At 42.4% G+C, this 18,294-nt stretch overlaps 1 protein-coding gene across 2 annotated transcripts in view; it reads right to left on the reverse strand.

Annotated features, from left to right (window-relative positions):
* Nucleotides 1–7,390: 7,390 nt before the first annotated feature.
* LOC140476620 (zinc finger FYVE domain-containing protein 1-like) overlaps nucleotides 7,391–18,294 on the reverse strand; it is a 93,613-nt gene continuing 82,709 nt past the window's right edge. Inside the window, exons 10-11 of one of the 2 annotated variants that reach the window (XM_072569502.1) lie at nucleotides 12,991–13,101; nucleotides 7,391–9,969 (exon numbers count right to left, since the gene is read on the reverse strand). In XM_072569502.1, the coding sequence (XP_072425603.1) occupies nucleotides 9,737–9,969; nucleotides 12,991–13,101 (344 nt within the window). In that variant the 3' untranslated portion in view covers nucleotides 7,391–9,736. Of the gene's footprint in view, nucleotides 9,970–12,990; nucleotides 13,128–18,294 lie in introns of both variants that reach the window. The other variant, XM_072569503.1, reaches the window with a different exon arrangement.

Genomic DNA, 18,294 nt, shown 5'->3' on the forward strand with positions numbered 1-18,294 from the left:
TTCAACATATTGTCTAGCTATCACCATTGCTAACAGCTAACTTGAGAATGCAACATTTTTTTAAAAAAAGATTTTGTGATTTACACATGAAAGAAGTGAAACTATCACTGTATTCTAACAGATAAAAGGCTGAACAGACAATCAATTTTTCAATGTATAATTTCAGTTACATCACACTAAATGTTTGCTATAAATTCTGTGTGTTAGGATTGAGCCCTCCAATACCACCTGATGAAGGAGCATCGCTCCGAAAGCTAGTGTGCTTCCAATTAAACCTGTTGGACTTTAAACTGGTGTTGTGTGATTTTTCACCTAACCTGCACATCCCTAAACACTATGGGCAATTTAGCATAGCCAATCTGCCTGACTTGCACATCTTTGGACTGTGGGAAGAAACCAGTATATCCAGCCAAAACCCACTCAGACTCTGGGAGAATATAGCACCATCACACCCACTCCAGGTACTGGCTCCGACCCCACTCCCAGCTCCACACCCACACCAGATCCCAGCTCCCGGCCCTGCCGAGTTTTCACCATCCCTCGAGACCTCCCACTCACTGACGACGAACGATCAGTCCTCAGCAAAGGACTCACCGTCATCCCCCTCCGTCCACGCATCAATGAATTTAATACACGCCGTGACATCGAACAATTCTTCTGTTGCCTCCGCCTCCGAGCTTACTTTCACAATCAGGACTCCCGCCCACCTTCCGAGGACCCCTTCGCCCACCTCCAACACACTGCATCCACCTGGACACCCCGCGCTGGCCTATTACCTGCCCTCGACCTCTTCATTTCCAACTGCCGCTGGGACATTAACCGCCTCAACCTGTCGTCCCCCCTCCCCCACTCCAACCTCTCACCCTCACAACGCGCAGCCCTCCAATCCCTCTGCTCCAATCCCAACCACACCATTAAGCCAGCGGATAAAGGGGGTGCAGTGGTAGTCTGGCGCACTGACCTCTACACCGCTGAAGCCAAACGCCAACTCGAGGACACCTCTTCCTACTGCCCCCTCGACCATGACCCACCCCCCATCACCAAACCATCATCTCCCAGACCATACAGAACCTCATCACCTCAGGAGATCTTCCACCCACAGCTTCCAAACTCATAGTCCGGGAACCCCGCACTGCCCGGTTCTACCTCCTTCCCAAGGTCCACAAGCCTGACCACCCTGGCCGACCCATTGTCTCAGCATGCTCCTGCCCCACTGAACTCATCTCTACCTACCTCGACATTGTCCTATCCCCCCCCCTAGTCCAGAAACTCCCCACATATGTTTGAGACACCACCCACGCCCTCCATTTCCTCCAAGACTTCTGTTTCCCCGGCCCCCAACGCCTCATCTGCACCATGGATATCCAATCCCTCTGCACCTCCATCCGCCATGACCAGGGCCTCCAAGCCCTCCATTTTTTCCTCTCCAGTCGTCCCCAACAGTACCCTTCCACTGACACTCTCATTCGTTTGGCCGAACTGGTCCTCACCCTTAACAATTTCTCCTTTGAATCCTCCCACTTCCTCCAGACCAAAGGCGTAGCCATGGGCACACATATGGGCCCCAGCTATGCCTGTCTCTTTGTTGGCTACGTAGAACAGTTGATCTTCCGTAATTACACTGGCACCACTCCCCACCTCTTCCTCCGCTACATTGATGACTGCATTGGCGCCACCTCGTGCTCCCACGAGGAGGTTGAGCAATTCATCAACTTCACCAACACATTCCACCCTGACCTTAAATTTACCTGGACCATCTCTGACACCTCGTTCCCCTTCCTGGACCTCTCCATCTCCATTCGTGATGACCGACTTGACACTGACATTTTTTACAAACCCACTGACTTCCACAACTACCTGGATTACGCCTCTTCCCACCCTATCTCTTGCAAAAATGCCATCCCGTATTCCCAGTTTCTCTGCCTCCACCGTATCTGTTCCCAGGAGGACCAGTTCCACCACAGAACACACCAGATGGCCTCCTTCTTTAGAGACTGCAATTTCCCTTCCCACGTGGTTAAAGATGCCCTCCAACGCATCTCGTCCACATCCCGCACCTCTGCCCTCAGACCCCACCCCTCCAACCGTAACAAGGACAGAACTCCCCTGGTGCTCACCTTCCACCCTACAAACCTTCGCATAAACCAAATCATCCGCCGACATTTCCGCCACCTCCAAAAAGACCCCACCACCAGGGATATATTTCCCTCCCCACTCCTTTCCGCCTTCCGCAAAGACCGTTCCCTCCGTGACTACCTGGTCAGGTCCACACCCCCCTACGACCCACCCTCCCATTCTGGCACTTTCCCCTGCCACCGCAGGAACTGTAAAACCTGTGCCTACGCCTCCTCCCTCACCTCTATCCAAGGCCCTAAAGGAGCCTTCCACATCCATCAAAGTTTCACCTGCACATCTACTAATATCATTTATTGTATCCGTTGCTCCCGATGCGGTCTCCTCTACACTGGGGAGACTGGGCGCCTCCTAGCAGAGCGCTTTAGGGAACATCTCCAGGACACCCACACCAATCAACCACACCGCCCTGTGGCCCAACATTTCAACTCCCCCTCCCACTCTGCCGAGGACATAGAGGTCCTGGGCCTCCTTCACCGCCGCTCCCTCACCACCAGACGCCTGGAGGAAGAACGCCTCATCTTCCGCCTCGGAACACTTCAACCCCAGGGCATCAATGTGGACTTCAACAGCTTCCTCATTTCCCCTTCCCCCACCTTATCCTAGTTTCAAACTTCAAGTTCAGCACTGTCCCCATGACTTGTCCGAACTTGTCCTACCTGCCTATCTCCTTTTCCAACTATCCACTCCACCCTCTCCTCCCTGACCTATCACCTTCATCCCCTCCCCCACTCACCCATTGTACTCTTTGCTACTTTCTCCCCACCCCCACCCTCCTCTAGCTTATCTCTCCACGCTTCAGGCTCACTGCCTTTATTCCTGATGAAGGGCTTTTGCCCGAAACATCGATTTCGCTGCTCGTTGGATGCTGCCTGAACTGCTGTGCTCTTCTAGCACCACTAATCCAGAATCTGGGAGAATATACAAACTCCACAGAAACAGTCGCCCAAGGGTGGAATCGAACCCAGGTCCCTGGACTAATCACTGAGCCACTTCTCACGGGATACGCCAACTTCACTTTGCATGATACAGCACTTCTCATCTCCCCATGAATTCCACATATCACTTTTTCTGGCAATAGACCTTCTGAATTACATATCTCCTAATCTCTCAACGCCAAAGATGGCATGCTATTGTATCTCTTAAAATTGTAATTCCTTTATTTGTGCCTCCCGACCTAGGTGAATAAACCTTACTCTTGCAAGTACATGATTAAAGAACATCTGGCCCTTCCTTCTCAACTCACCCCTGACCAGGTTGTATATTCTGGTGCAGCTTTTTAGCTTCCACTGGGCTTTCCTTTATCACTTCAACAGAAATAGGTGGCACAGTGGTTAGCACTGCTGCCTCACAGCGCCAGAGACTTCGGTTCAATTCCCGCCTCAGGCGACTGTCTGTGTGGAGTTTGCACATTCTCCCCGTGTCTGCGTGGGTTTCCTCCCACAGTCCAAAAATGTGCAGGTTAGGTGAATTGGCTATGCTAAATTGCCCATAGTGTTAGGTGAAGGGGAGAAATGTAGGGGAATGGGTCTGGGTGGGTTGGTGTGGACTTGTTGGGCCAAAGGGCCTGTTTCCACACTGTAAGTAATTAATCTAATCTAAATCACTGGGTTCCCACATCCATCTTCCCAGTGCTTTTTCTAAACTTCATGTGGCTGACTTTATTGTAGCAAAAACACCTGAGCTTTATTAAGTCTTTTCCCCCTCAAAGGGAAGGTTTACCCTCTGGTCAATGATCTATATTATCTTCTATGATCTATATCCTATGAAATCTCCTTTTGCCTTAGCATTTGAGGATTTCTTTTTTCTCCAATTTCTATTCCTCAGATTGAAATTGACGTTGGAAGCCAAACTTTGATTTATGATCCAACTCATAATCACTGGCCATTTCAGCTGCTAATCCTGCAGTTTTAGCTCTGCTATTTGACCTGAATTCTCACACCTCAGGAAGTGAATTTTTTAACTCCTCCAAAATAATCATCTCTCTAAATGTTTGATCTATTTTCAATGACCTCTTAAGTCAATTTTCCTCTCTAACTGCCAACTTCTATCAAATTCTCATTTTCTCTCTCTTCCTCTGCCTTTAATTGTAGTTCAAACTAATTAATTTTCTTTTTCATGTTCAAGCTGCTTCATTTGTAATTGAATTTTAGCAACATCCAGAGATTCTAATAGCCTTTCCGGAAATTTTAAATGTCGAGCTGTTACTGCAATTATCTCCCCCTGCTTTGCAAACACCGACATTCCCAATTTCAACTTGTTTGCCAATTGAGAAAGCTTTGCTTTGCTCACTTTTTGCAAAATTCCCTCAGTTACTTCCTCCATCCCCAGAAAGTTCTTAGTGACTGAAAAAGCCATATTACACAAGCACACCCTGTTTAAAGCAACCAAATTCAACACCTGAAACAAAAGACACTAAACTTGCTGCCTCAGACCCAAGAATCCTAAACCCAACTTGGAATTATGGATTTCATTCCTGACAAGAGCCCCCCAAGTTTATTATGGACCAGACCAGAACCCCTCAAAATGTTTTAAGAATTTTCTTATTTTAAAGGGTTCCTGATGCAATGCGACAGTCAAACTGCTCAACTTTAAGCAAAACAATTTTGAACTCTACTGTTAGAATACAAACAAAATAAAAGGAAATTAGAATAATTTAACTATTGGACAACTAAAGCGATATAATTCCTATTCCTAATGAACTACTCCAATATAATAACATCCCATAAACACACTCCTGGCTAAAAGACAAATTCAGGCACAGATTCTCACATGCAATTCTCCAATTCAGGAGAAAACATCAAGAGAAAATTCAGAGAGTGCCCCATTCACTGAAGCTTCTAACTCTTTTGAGATCCCAATGGCTTCTGCTTAAAACTAAACCTAAGAACTAGAAGAAACTAGAATGCCTGGTCTCCGAGAACTGGCCACACCCAGTTGTTTCCATTGTTCAAGTCTTTACAAAAACCCAAGGCCTCGCAAATTGCTTACTTTCTTAGAGACAGCTCTGTACCTCGACTTTACAACTTCTCTTCAAAATAAAACGAGGACAAAATAACCTCTTAAAGTGACAGCTTCGTCACATATGTCAGGGAGAAAGTTGAAAATAGGTTGTTTAAAAACTTCATTTTTAAAAGACTAAATTAGTAAATAGCACAGGTAGATACAAAGTTTGACTTACTTGCCTTTATAGAGAGGTGATTGCAGACACAAGTGGCAAAGTTTAGAAATGTTATGCACCTGAATATCTCTGAAGCAGAGACCTATCAAACTTGGAACGTGAACTCTGTCTCTCCATGAAAGCTACCAGATCATCTGAGTTTCTCCAGCGTTGTTTGCTGGATATTTACTGGAATGGGTGTAGTCCATCTGAGGATTTCTTCATATAGGCCTCTGTTGGGGAGGTGTAAATAAAGTTACCTAAATAATGATCACCTGCAATTGGGCGTTAGTTTTAGTGAAAAACACACCAGACAAGAACTAGGAGCAGAAGTCGGCAATTTAACACCTCAAACCTACTCTGCCATTCAGTACAATCATGACTGATCTCACCTTGGCCTCAACTCAACTTTCCTGCCCACTCCCATTCATTATTTGGTCATTACTAATTAAACACAAGACCATAAAAGAACATCGCAGCAGAAATTAGGCCATTCAGCTCATCACGTCCATTCTTCCATTCAATCATGGCTGATAAGGTTTTCAACTCCATTCTCCTGCTTTCTCCCTGTACAATCTGTCATAAAAATACTCAATCACCTGAATTTCACAGACTCTGGCTGAAGATGTTTCTCATCTAAATTCTCAAGGGTCTTCCCTTTACTCTAAGGTAGTGCCCTCGGATCCTAGTCTCTCCTGCCAATAGAAACATCTTCCCAACATCCACTCTGTCAAGCCATTCAGTATTCTGTAAGTTTCAATTACATTCCCTCCCTCATCCTTCTAAGCTGCATTGAGAATAGACACAGACTTCAAATGCTGCTCATATGCTAAGCCTTTCATTCCAGGGATCATTCTCGTGTCAAAAGGTGTGGCACTGAAAAAGCACAGCAGCTCAGGCAGCATCCAAGGAACAGGAGAGCCTATTTGCCATAGAGCCTATTCCTGATGAAGGGCTTACGCCCGAAACATCGTTTCTCTTGCTTCTCAGATGCTGCCTGACCTGCTGGACTTTTCCAGCACTGCGCGTTTTGACTCTGATCTCCAGCAAACTCAGTCCTCACTTTCTCCACATGGTATATTTGTCTTTAAGACAAATAAGAAAGAGTTTGAGAGAGGATGGGATTATCCTGGAAGTGTACAAAATGTTGGTTAGGCCTCAGCTCGCATATTGTGTGCAGCTGTGGAATTCATATTACAGGAAGGAAGCGATCGCACGAGGGAGGGTGCAGAGGAGATTTATCTTAGCTGGAGTTTCAGTTATGAAGAGAGACTGGACAGACTGGCAATTGCTTTCCTTGGAGCAGACAAAATTGAAAGGACATAGAGTCATATAGTGCAGAAACAGACCCTTCGGTCAAACATAATCATAAACTAAACTAGCCCCACCTGCCTGCTCCTGGCTCATATCCCTCCAAATCTTTTTTGTTGATGTATCGATCCAAATGTCGTTTAAATGTTGTATTTGCATCTGCATCCATCACTTCCTCAGAACATGATTAAGATATATAAAACTATGAGGAGCACAGAGAGGATGGACAGGAAAAAATCTTTTTCCCTTGATGTAGGCTCAGGGGCATAGACTCAAGGTAAGGGCAATAAGATTTAGAGGAGATGTGAGGGTAAAATCTTTTTTTAAAAATCCAGATGGTGATCAGAATCTGCAACTCACTGCTTGCAAGAGTGGTGGAGGCAGAAACCCTCATAACATTTATAAACTATTTAAATGTTCATTTACAATATTACAATAAGGCATACAAGTGTTGGAAATTTGATTAGTTGTTTTTGGATTAAAATATTGTTTTTGACCAACACGAATGCGATGGCTAAAGGACCTTTTCCAATGCTCTAGATCTCTATGACATAAGTCATGTGAAATCTCGCAATAAATAAACTACTGAAAAGGATTCTAGTAGTGCAATGATAGTACCCCTATCTCTGGGCCAAGAGACCTGCTTTCAAGTCTCAACTGCGCCATTGGGTGGGGGGGGGGGGGGGGGGGGGGGGTGAGGGAGGAGATGTCATGATGAGTCTGAGCAAGTTGACATAAAAATATCTATAAACAACAGAAATGATTTGCAAAGCAGGGGACACAATGTAAAGGACATCCACCAATTTATTTACATAAATCATTCACAAATCAGAAATTTACAATATTTTCTACGAACGTGTTGATACAGGTAGCCCCCACTTTTCGAAAGTTCGCTTTACGCCACTTCGCTTTTAAGAAAGACCTACATTAGAACCTGTTTTCTCTAACTGAAAGAAATCCGAAGAGGATTTTTGCTTTTATGAAAATAATTTTTCCTAAATAACAGTAATTAGTTCTTCGCTTTACGCCATTTCAGCATCCGAAAGGTTTCATAGGAACGCTCTACCTTTGGATAGCGGGGGAAACCTGTACTGTTTATCAAGTGTTCTGGATACTAATGTGGCATTAACAAAAAAAGTGATATGTTTTAAGTGGATGTAAGTTTGCTTGATGAGCTGGAAGGTTCATTTTCAGATGTTTCATCTTCAGACGTTTCGTCACCATACTAGGTAACATAGTCAGTGAGCCTCCAGTGAAGCACTGGTGTTATGTCCCGCTTTCTATTTGTGCTTTGGTTTCCTTGGGTTGATGTAATTTCCTGTGTGGGTGATGTCATACCCCCCAGGGGATGGTACATGGGGTCCACAATTGGTGGATTGTTGATAGAGTTCCAGTTGGAATGCTTCTAGGAATTCTCGTAGTGCCTCTGTTTGGCTAGTTTTCTGCCTGTTTGCCACAGTTCTTGCAAGGTATTTTGTAAATAACATGTGTTTTGCTGTTGTCTGTATAGGGTCTTTAGCTGTTCATTAGCTGCTGTTTTAGTGTGTTGGTAGGTTTGTAGCAATGATGCCTACCATGATGCAAGAGTCTGAGGAGTCTGGCAGTCATTTCCGAGATGGCTTTGATGTAGGGGAGAGTGGCGAGGGTTTCTGGACGCATTTTGTTGGAGGTTGTTGCTGAGAAATCGGCGGATTGTGTTCACTGGGTACCCATTCTTTTTGAATACACTGTATAGGTGATTTTCCTCTGCTCTGCATAGTTCCTCTATGCTGCAGTTTGTGGTGGCTTGTTGAAATAATATTTCAGTGTAGCTTCATTTTGTGGGTCTGGGGATGATGGTTTCTGTAGTTCAGTATTTGGTCTTGTGTGTTCATTTCCTGTAGACACTAGTTTGAAGTTCCCCATTGGCTGTTGGCTCTACTGTGACATCTAGGAATGGCAATTTGTTGTTGCTTTCCTCCTCTTTTGTGAATATGGCATCATGGTAGCCCACAAGCCCACCAACACACAAAACAGTAGCTAATGAACCTGAAAGACCCTGTACAGACATCTTGCAAAATAAACATCATTTACAAAATACTTTGCAAGAACTGCAACAAACACTACATTGGACAAACAGGCAGAAAACTAGCCACCGGGATACATGAACATCAACTAGCCACAAAAAGACATGACCCACTCTCACTAGTATCCTCACATACAGACGAGGAAGGTCACCACTTTGACTGGGACAACACATTCATCCTAGGATGATACAGAGACACAAGTGAGAATTCCTAGAAGAATGGCATTCCAACTGGAACTCTCAACAAACACTGACTTTGCCCCCACCTTCAGAGAAAAAGAACAGGAAATGACATCACTAACCCAAGAAAGCGGGACATAACACCAATGCTTCACGAGAGGGTCACTGATGATATTACCTAGCATGGTGATGAAATGTCTGAAAACGAACCTTCCAGCTCAGTGAGCAAACTTACATCTAGAACCTCAACCTGAGCTACAAATCTTCTCTAAACTTGCGATGTTTTTAAATAAATAAACTTTTCAAAAATGTGTCAAAGTATTAGGAACTTGCTCTTCAGTACATTTTTAAAACTATATCAGAAAAGGGGAGAAATCTGCATCACTGTGGACTTATATCGATACAATGGGGACTGGCAGCACTGTGGGGCCACTTGTGACTGCCTTAACAATACTATTACTGAAAAAGCTACGGGGTGCTGCTCTATGTACAGATGTAATAAAACTGCAGGTATCATCCAAACAAGCAGATGTCACTTCTTGTAATGTGTAGCTCTTGTAATAAGCACACTTGCCAACTCACTCCATACAAACACAGGATTTATAGAAAGGTCAGTTCTGAGGAGTGTTACTAAGGAATATCTGAACAGAGTTGAATAAGAAAACAATTCTCTACAGTGATATGACCAACTCTCTACTGAAGTCTGGTTATTAGCCAGAACCTTTAAAAAATATACCTCTTGAGGAGTTAATGAAATTGCAGGGTTAAGAACTATTTTAACAATTCTATTCCATTTTTGAAGTGTCATGCATATGTAATAATTAAGAAATGAATAAATGGGTTAAAATTTGATATTATAACAGCATTGTCTTTTCTAAGTGTGCCCATCAAAGGTCACCTGGCTTTTTATTACAGTTTATACAGACTCGCACAGGATGGTCCCATCCACGTGAAGTGACTGTCCGCCGATCCTGAGAGCATTCATTGCAAAAGCCCTGTCCACAGGCTCGGCAGTGATGCTTGGACATCTTTGCAGTAAACTCTTTCCGACAATAGCTACAATTAATGATCTCGTGGTCAGGCACCCAGTAGGATGGTCTGGCTGCATCTTTCACAAGACCTAGCAAAGACATCATCGATGAGTTGTCAATTTAAATTAAAATGAACAAAAGAAATTCATTACATGCAACGTACTCCTACAGTAGTGGGCCTTTCAGCCCATCACGTCTGCTCTGTCATTCAACGAGATCATGGCAGATGTGAAAATCCTCAACTCCATTTGCTGGACCGCTCTCCCATAACCCTTACTGAATAAAAATCTGTATGTCTCAGCCTTGAATATACTTAATGACACAAGCTTGACAGCCTTCTGTGAAGAAAGAATTCCAAGGTTCACCGTACTCAGAAAAAATACCTCACCTCTGTCTTAAATGTTTCCAGGTTGCCATCCTGGAAAAAGCAACCCCCTCCCCCACCCCAACTCTGTCTTCTATTAGCTTGCCAATTCTCAATCCCTGCTAATATACTACCCCCAATAACTATGGGCTCTTATTAAGTAGCCAAATGTGTTGTACCTTATCAAGAAACCTTCTGAGAATACATACATACCTCCACTGCTTCCCTTTATCTATCCTGCTTATTACCTCCTCAAAGTATTCTATACATTTTTCAGGCAAGATTCCCCCCTTAATGAGGCCAAGCTGACTCTGCTTGACCACGTTATGCATTTCTAAATGGTCTGCTATTACATTTATTTAATATCCTACATTTTCCCAGTAGCTGGGACGCAACAAACTTGCCTACAATTAACACTTTTCTGCCTCCTTCACTTTTTAAATAAAGATGTTCCATTGGCAATTTTCCAATCCTCTGGGACTTTTACAGAATCTCAGGATTCCTAGAAAATTACTGCATGTCCATCCATCATCTCTGTAGCTACTTTCTTTGATATCAGAGGATGAAATTATCAGGTCCAAAAGGATTTATTGATCTTTATTGGCATTAGTTTTCCACGTACTTTTTTTCTTAAGTGATAGTTATTGTACTTATTTCTTCTTCTTTTGCCCTCCTGCTCAGTTCCCTCTTTCCACACTAATTCTTCAAGTAACTGGATATTTCTTTATCATCACACCTGATCAGCCATTTGTCATCTCTACCCCCAAGTCAGCTAGAAACAGCAAACAAGTTCAGCTCAGAAAGATTGGGCTTCCATAGTCTGTTAAATACCCACAACTGAATGTAGTTTGAATAATCTATCAGGCTGGGCATTTATTAAATTAGCCAGTGGATACATTATCTGGTCCTTTCTTGGAAACAGACAACTGATGAATTTCAGGTGAGAGCTCACACAGACCACCTATGATGCCTATTGCCAACATGGCATTGAATCTGAATAGAGCACAAAACTGTTCAGGCATTTGTAAGGTTTAGGAAGCTAAAATTGAACAGGGTCCTTGAGGAATATAAAAAAGGCAGGAAAGAACTCCAGCAGGGAATTAGGAGACCAAGAAGGGGCCATGAAATGACCTTCAGGTTAAAGAGAATCCAAGGCATTCTAGACATACAATATGAAGAAGAAAATAACCAGGACCACTCAAGGATAAAGGAGTGAAATTGTGCTTGGAGGCAGAGGATGCGGGTGAGATCCTATATGAGTACATTGCGCCAGTATTCACCCAAGAGTAGGATATGCAGGATAGTGCGGTTTGTGTGGAGCATGCCGATATGCTAGGGCATTTTGTGGTCAAGAAAAATACTTGTGTTGGGTCTCTTGAAGAGCATAAAGGTGGATAAGTCCCCAGGGCCTGATGGTATCTACCCCAGGTTATTGAGAGAGGCAACAGAACAGATTGCTGGCTTCTTAAAGATCTTTGTATCCTTATTAGCCACTGGAGGACTGTGAATAGCTTATATTGTTCCTCTATTCAAGAAGTGAAATAGGGGTAATCTAGAAAACTGTAGACCAGTGAGTCTCACATTGATGGTTAGGAAGCTTTGGAGAGAATTCTCAGGGATATGATTTACATGCATTTGGAAGAGCATGGCCGAATTAGGAATAGTCAGCATGACTTTGTGCAGGGCAGGTCATGTCTTACTAACTTAATTAAATTTTTCATGACAGTGACAAAGGTGATCCAGGAGGGTATAGCAGTGAATGTTGTCTATATGGATTTTAGTAAGGCTTTTGACAAGGTCCCTTTATGGTAGGCTCATCCAGAAGATGATGCTGCATGGGATTAATGGTGACTTGGCCATATGGATTCAGCATTTGCTTGCCCATAGACGGCAGAGGGTAGTGGTGGAAGTTGTTTTTCAGGCTGGAGGTCTGTAACTACTGGGGTTCTGCAGAGATCCATACTGGGGACCTCTGCTGTTTGTGATATATCTATACACACACATAAATGACTTGAACGTAAATGAATGAATTAGTAAGTTTGCAGACGATACAAAAAGATTGGTGGAGCTGTTGATAGTGTAGAAGGTTGTCAAAGGATAAAACAGGATATAGATCAGTTGCAGACACAGGAGGAGAAATGGCAAACTGAGTTTAATCTGGGTAAGTGCAAGGTGCTGCACTTTAGGGGATCAACTGTCAAGGAAAAGTACACGTTAACGGCAGGACCTCGAACAGCATTGATAAATAAATGGATCTTGGTGTTCAGGACAGGAAACCAGTGTGCAAGGACAGATGTATCGGCAGCAGTATTTTTGTTCACCTGCAGATTTGAAGGGGTGGGGAACAGTACTCTAGCTGGGTTCATAATCAGGTCTAGCGATAGATCTGGATTAGGTAAACACAGAGGGTGGCCAGACATTCTCATCATTGATTAAGATCTAAGTTTCATTTTCATCTCAACATGACCATTTCTAATCAATCATAGTGGATCATGCTCAGGTGACAGATTTTTTTTGAGGGCTTGGTGGCACATTCTTTGGGTTGGGGGGCAGGTGGGATGTATTAAAAAAAAAATTTGTAAGCCTTCAAAATGTATAATTTTTTAAACTTATTTTTATACCAGCACATAAAACCACATGATGTGATCAAAACAGCAAATGTGTTACCCATTATGAAATCTACGTGAGAACAGGAGAAAGCAAAGTTTGCCCTTGAAATACTTGCCTTATTTCATAAATCACTTACCTAATGGGAAATCGATGGCTGTGGCCACTGCGCCAAAGGTGTTCTGCACAGCTTCACCAACTTTCCGTGCAATAATTGTACCACTTTCATCACCATCTTCATCTTCAACATCTTCAATAGTATTAAAAAAATCAAAACTACATCAAAACAATATTACATATATAAACAGTAACAAACTATTCCTCTTAATCGTGATACATAATGTAAACTTCACCACAAGGTGAGGTATGGAGAAAAAAAAGTGAGCAACAATGCACAAAGGTGAGATTAGTGATTAAATCGTGATTTCCAAATAGGTTGAGTTATCGAGTCATAGAGATGTACAGCATGGGAACAAATCTTTGCTGTCCAGATATCCTAAATTAATAGAGTCCCATTTGCCAGAATTTGGCCCATATCCCTCCAAACCCTTCCTATTCACAAACCCATCCAAATGCCTCTTAAATGTTGCAATTGTACTCGCCACCATCACTTCCTCTGGCAGCTCATTCCATACACGTACCACTCTCTGCATGAAAACGTTGCCCCGTAGGTCTCTTTTAAATCTTTCCCCTCTCACCCTAAACCTATATTGTCTAGTTTTGAATTCACCCACCCCAGGGAAAAAAAACCTTTTCTAGTTATTCTATCCATGCCCCTCATAATTTTATAAACCTCTATAAGGTCACCCCTCAGCCTCCAACACTCCAGGGAAAACAGCCACAGCCTGTTCAACCTCTCCCTACAGCTCAAATCCTCCAACCCTGGCAACATCCTTGCAAATCTTTTCTGAACCCTTTCAATTTTCACAACAATTTTCCTATTACAAGTAGACCTGAACTGAACACAGTATTCCAAAAGTGGTCTGACTGATGCTTCAAACTCCGATACGCAATACACTGGCCAATAAAGACAAAGTTAAAAATCATGCAACATTTTTAACTCTGTCCACCCCAGTCCAACATTGGCACCTCCACATCATGGCTACAATAAAGGCAAACATACCAAATGTCTTCTTCACTATCCTGTCTACACTTTCAAGGAACTGAGTGTCCAAGGTCTCTTTCTTCAACAGCACTTCCCAGGACCTTACCATTAATGGTATACCTCCTGCCCTGATTTACCTTTCCAAAATGTAGCACCTCACGTTTCTCTTGATTAAACTCCACCTGCCACTCCTCGGCCCATCAGCCAATTTGATCATGGTCCCATTATGCTCAGAAGTAACCTTCTTCGCTGTCCGCTAAGTTTGGGTGTCATCTGCAAACTCATTAAACATACCTCCTATGTTCACATCCTTACCATCTTATATAAATGGCAAAAAGCAGTGGTCCCAGCACCAATCCTTGTGGCACACTGCTGGTCACAGGCCTCCAAACTGAAAAGCCATTACCACCCTTTATCTCCTACCGTGGAGCCAGATATGTATCCAAATGGCTAGCTCTCCCTGTATTCCATATGATCTAACCTTGTTAACCAGACTACCACACGGAACTTTATCAAAAACCTTACGGAAGTTCACACAGATCACATCTACTGCTCTGCCTTCAATAATCTTCATCAATTCCTCAGAAAACTCATTTAGATTGGTGAATCACAACTTCCCACGCACAAAGCCATGTTGATTATCCCTAATCAGTCCATGCCTTTCCAAATACATAGAAATCTTGACCCTCAGAACCCGCTCCAACAACTTGATGTATAGGTAGTTCTTCTATAATGCAATGGTTGCATTCTTGTGCAACCCTGTTTCATAGAAAAATCACGCTTTAGAAACAGCGCTTAAAGTGTTGGCGATGTAATCACATTACAGCCAATATCACATTAACAAAACATGGAATTATGAATATTATAGTCTTTTGATGTTTCATAAACTGGAGCCTAAAAACCAAGTCAGAGGTGAAACACTATGTTTGCATCTTTAGAACATTCAGAATAAAATTGAAAATAAAGGATCACTGGAAGAAACATTGGAAGATTTAAAAATGTACAAACTAACTCACAGTTGCAAATGAAAGAATTTTTTAAGTAAATTTTGTCCTGTCCACTGGCTCTTGCAATTCATGGAGTTACATTAAAAGAAGTGAGCATTCACAAGGACACCAAACAAAGAACAAAGCTTTTGTTCCATTACTACCAATCTTGACCAAAGAAATTAAAATTATCAGTTTAATTTCTGCTGTCTTAACATGAAAAGGCCTCCAGCTAAAAACATATGAGACAACAATGGAAACTGAAGCCTTAACTGAGCATCTGGCACATCCACCACTGCATCGCAACTCATGGTGATTCTGTGCTTCGGCACCTTTATCCACAATCCACTCATTAAACGTACCTCCTATGTTCACATCCTTACCATTTTATATAAATGGCAAAAAGCAGTGGTCCCAGCACCAATCCTTGTGGCACAACGCTGATCACAGGCCTCCAAACTGAAAAGCCATTACCACCCTTTATCTCCTACCTTGAAGCCAGATATGTATCCAAATGGCTAGCTCTCCCAGTATTCCATATGATCTAACCTTGTTAACCAGTCTACAGAACACAGCAGCAAAATCACTTATTCTGAAATTTACAAGGAAAGAAGGAACAGAAGTCTGAATAGGTCATTCAGCCTTTCAAGCCTGATCATGGCTGATCTAGTGTGGCTCTAAATCTACTGTCCTTCCTGTTTCCTATAAACCTCATCCCTGCATATATTTAAGTCAGTGTTAGACAGATTTTGATTAACAATGTCCCAGCAATCACTGCTCACTGAGGAAGAGAATTCCACAGAATAACTACCCTTGGCAAAAAGAAACATCCTCATCTACATAAATGGGAGACCCCCATACTTAAAAACTGTGCTACCTAATCTCACGAGGGGGAACATTCTCTCAGCATCTAAACCATCAAGGCACCTCAGAATTTGAAATTATTCAGCAAGGTTGCCTCTTCTAAACTCAACTCAATGCATTCTCTATCTCTGTTGTCACTTCTGAAGTCTCAAGGATACAGGTTATCTGATGCAGGCAACTTGTCAGATTTTAGCCCCATTAGGTTTCCTGGTAAATTTTTTTCCCTCAAAATGATAGCAATTGCTCCAAATTTTCATCCCCGGATGCATTGTGTGACATTTACTGTGAAAACAGATTTAAAATACTCGTTCAAAGCCTCTGCTTTGATGTTTGCAGTCTCTAAAAGGTAAACTGCTCATTTTGTCTACTCTTTTTCTTTTTATACTTGCAGATTTTAGCTATTTGTATTTCTTACTATTTACTCACGTATTCCAAATTGTCCTGTATTTTTCAGCTATTCTTTCCTGGTTTATAAAACTCTTAGTTCTAACTACATAAAATATTCACGTATTCCAAATTGTCCTGTATTGAACATATCTTTGCTTTCTACCAGTCTTGATTTTCATATTCAACCATTCTGAAATTGTTTGTCTCCCTCAGTGAAATAAATACTTGAGTCATCAAATATCTCCTTAAATGTCTTTCACTACATCTCCAACATCTTACCTATTATCCCAGTTCACTATCAACTTTTTTTTCTAAACCTATTTAACTACCTTTATTTAAGTTTACAACACCAGTAATGGACCCACATTTTTCTTTCTCAAATCATATCACCAGATTTAAAATCGAATCGCAGAATCCTCTAGTGTGGAAACAGACTATTTGGCCCAACAAGTCCACACCGACTCCCCAAATAGCATTCCACCCAGACCCATTCCTCTACATTTCCCCTGACTAATGCACATAACCTACACATCCCTGAATACCAAGGGCACTTTAGAATGGTCAGTTTATCTAACCTGCACATCTCTGGACTGTCGGAGGAAACTGGAGCATCCGGAGGAAACCCACGCTATAGGCCCATTCCTGCTAAGCTTCAGAACACATTGTACTTAGAAATTGTGCCAAATACCGTTGTAAGTATATTTCCAGAGTACTGTGCCAATTTGATTTGTCCAATTGATATTAATCTTTAATTCATCCATGATTATTACAGTACCTTTCTTGCTAGCTCTATTTCTTGATATACACTCTATCCTACTATGTAGATACTCTTAGCCACCTATAAAACTACTCTAATTACTGATTTCTTTCCTTCCCTATTTTTCAACTCCACATAAACTGACTGCACATATTGATCTCCTGAACCAAGATAATTTCTCACGATTGTACAGATCTCATTCTGTATAAGCAGAGCTACTCTATCTGCTTCACCTTCCTTTCCATTCCATTCTTCTGAAATGTCATGAATATTCAACCTTCAGCCTCAGCGACACTAAAGTCAGGTTCATGAAATGTCTGATTCTGCAGTGCTCCAGTGAGGATTAGTGTAAGCTGGAAGAACAGCACCTCACTTTCCACTTGGAGACCCTGCAGCCTTCAGGACTGAATGTCAAGTTCAATCATTTCAGAGCCGGATCACCACCTTCTACGTCCTTTACCCCTTCCCACACCCTGGTGCTGGTATGTCCTGGGCTGCTTTCAGCACAGTTAACCCATTTTCACCTATTTATGGCTCCCATTATTAGCTTTTCTTTCTTCCTGGATATTATCATCCAACTCTTTGTCTCCCTGTTGTTTTCATCTCTGCCTATCTGCTCCGTCCTTTTCACCTTCTCCCCCATTATTTGTCTTTAGCATAAATACTACCCTTTCCTAGCTAATATCAGTTCTGGAGGGTAACTAGATTTAAATCGGTCACTCTGCCTTTTTTGCACAGATGCTGCCAGACCTGCTGAGTTTCTCCAGCGATTTCTGTCTGTTTGTGAAATTGCTACTACGTGTATTCATGTATCTCTATCTATGTGACTGCTGCCGATTTTTCTTGCCCTGCTCCAAATTACTTTCAGATCAGGAAAGACGAACAGAAACATCAGCTTGGTTAAAATAACGATCTTCACTTCTGAATGGGAATTATTCCTATTCTCCCGACCTCCCAATTTCTTAGTTTCTCAAAAATACACATACTGCAGCTTGAGGAATGGCAAGCTCATATTTTCTCAACACATCAGCCCCTCTTAAGAAGTTTCAAAAAGGATTGTGTGGTGGTTCAGTGATTTAGTCTGTCTTTTGTCCCCTTTGGGAAGGAGTCTGGTCTCCATTTCAAAAAAGACATAAAAACTTACCATGCTGGAGGAGGCCTGTGCTCATTCTGGGTCTTTGAACAAGCACATAAACAAAAATGCTAGAAATACTCAGCAGGTCAAGCAGCATCTGTGGAGAGAGAAACAAAGTTAGGTTTCAGGTCTGTGACCTTTCATCAGAGCTGAGAAAGGACAAGCAAATGGAAGGGGCGAATGAAAAAGGAACAAAGGTGATAAGTGAA

This window comes from Chiloscyllium punctatum, chromosome 4 (assembly GCF_047496795.1).
Source record: "Chiloscyllium punctatum isolate Juve2018m chromosome 4, sChiPun1.3, whole genome shotgun sequence".
Lineage (NCBI taxonomy): Eukaryota > Metazoa > Chordata > Chondrichthyes > Orectolobiformes > Hemiscylliidae > Chiloscyllium > Chiloscyllium punctatum.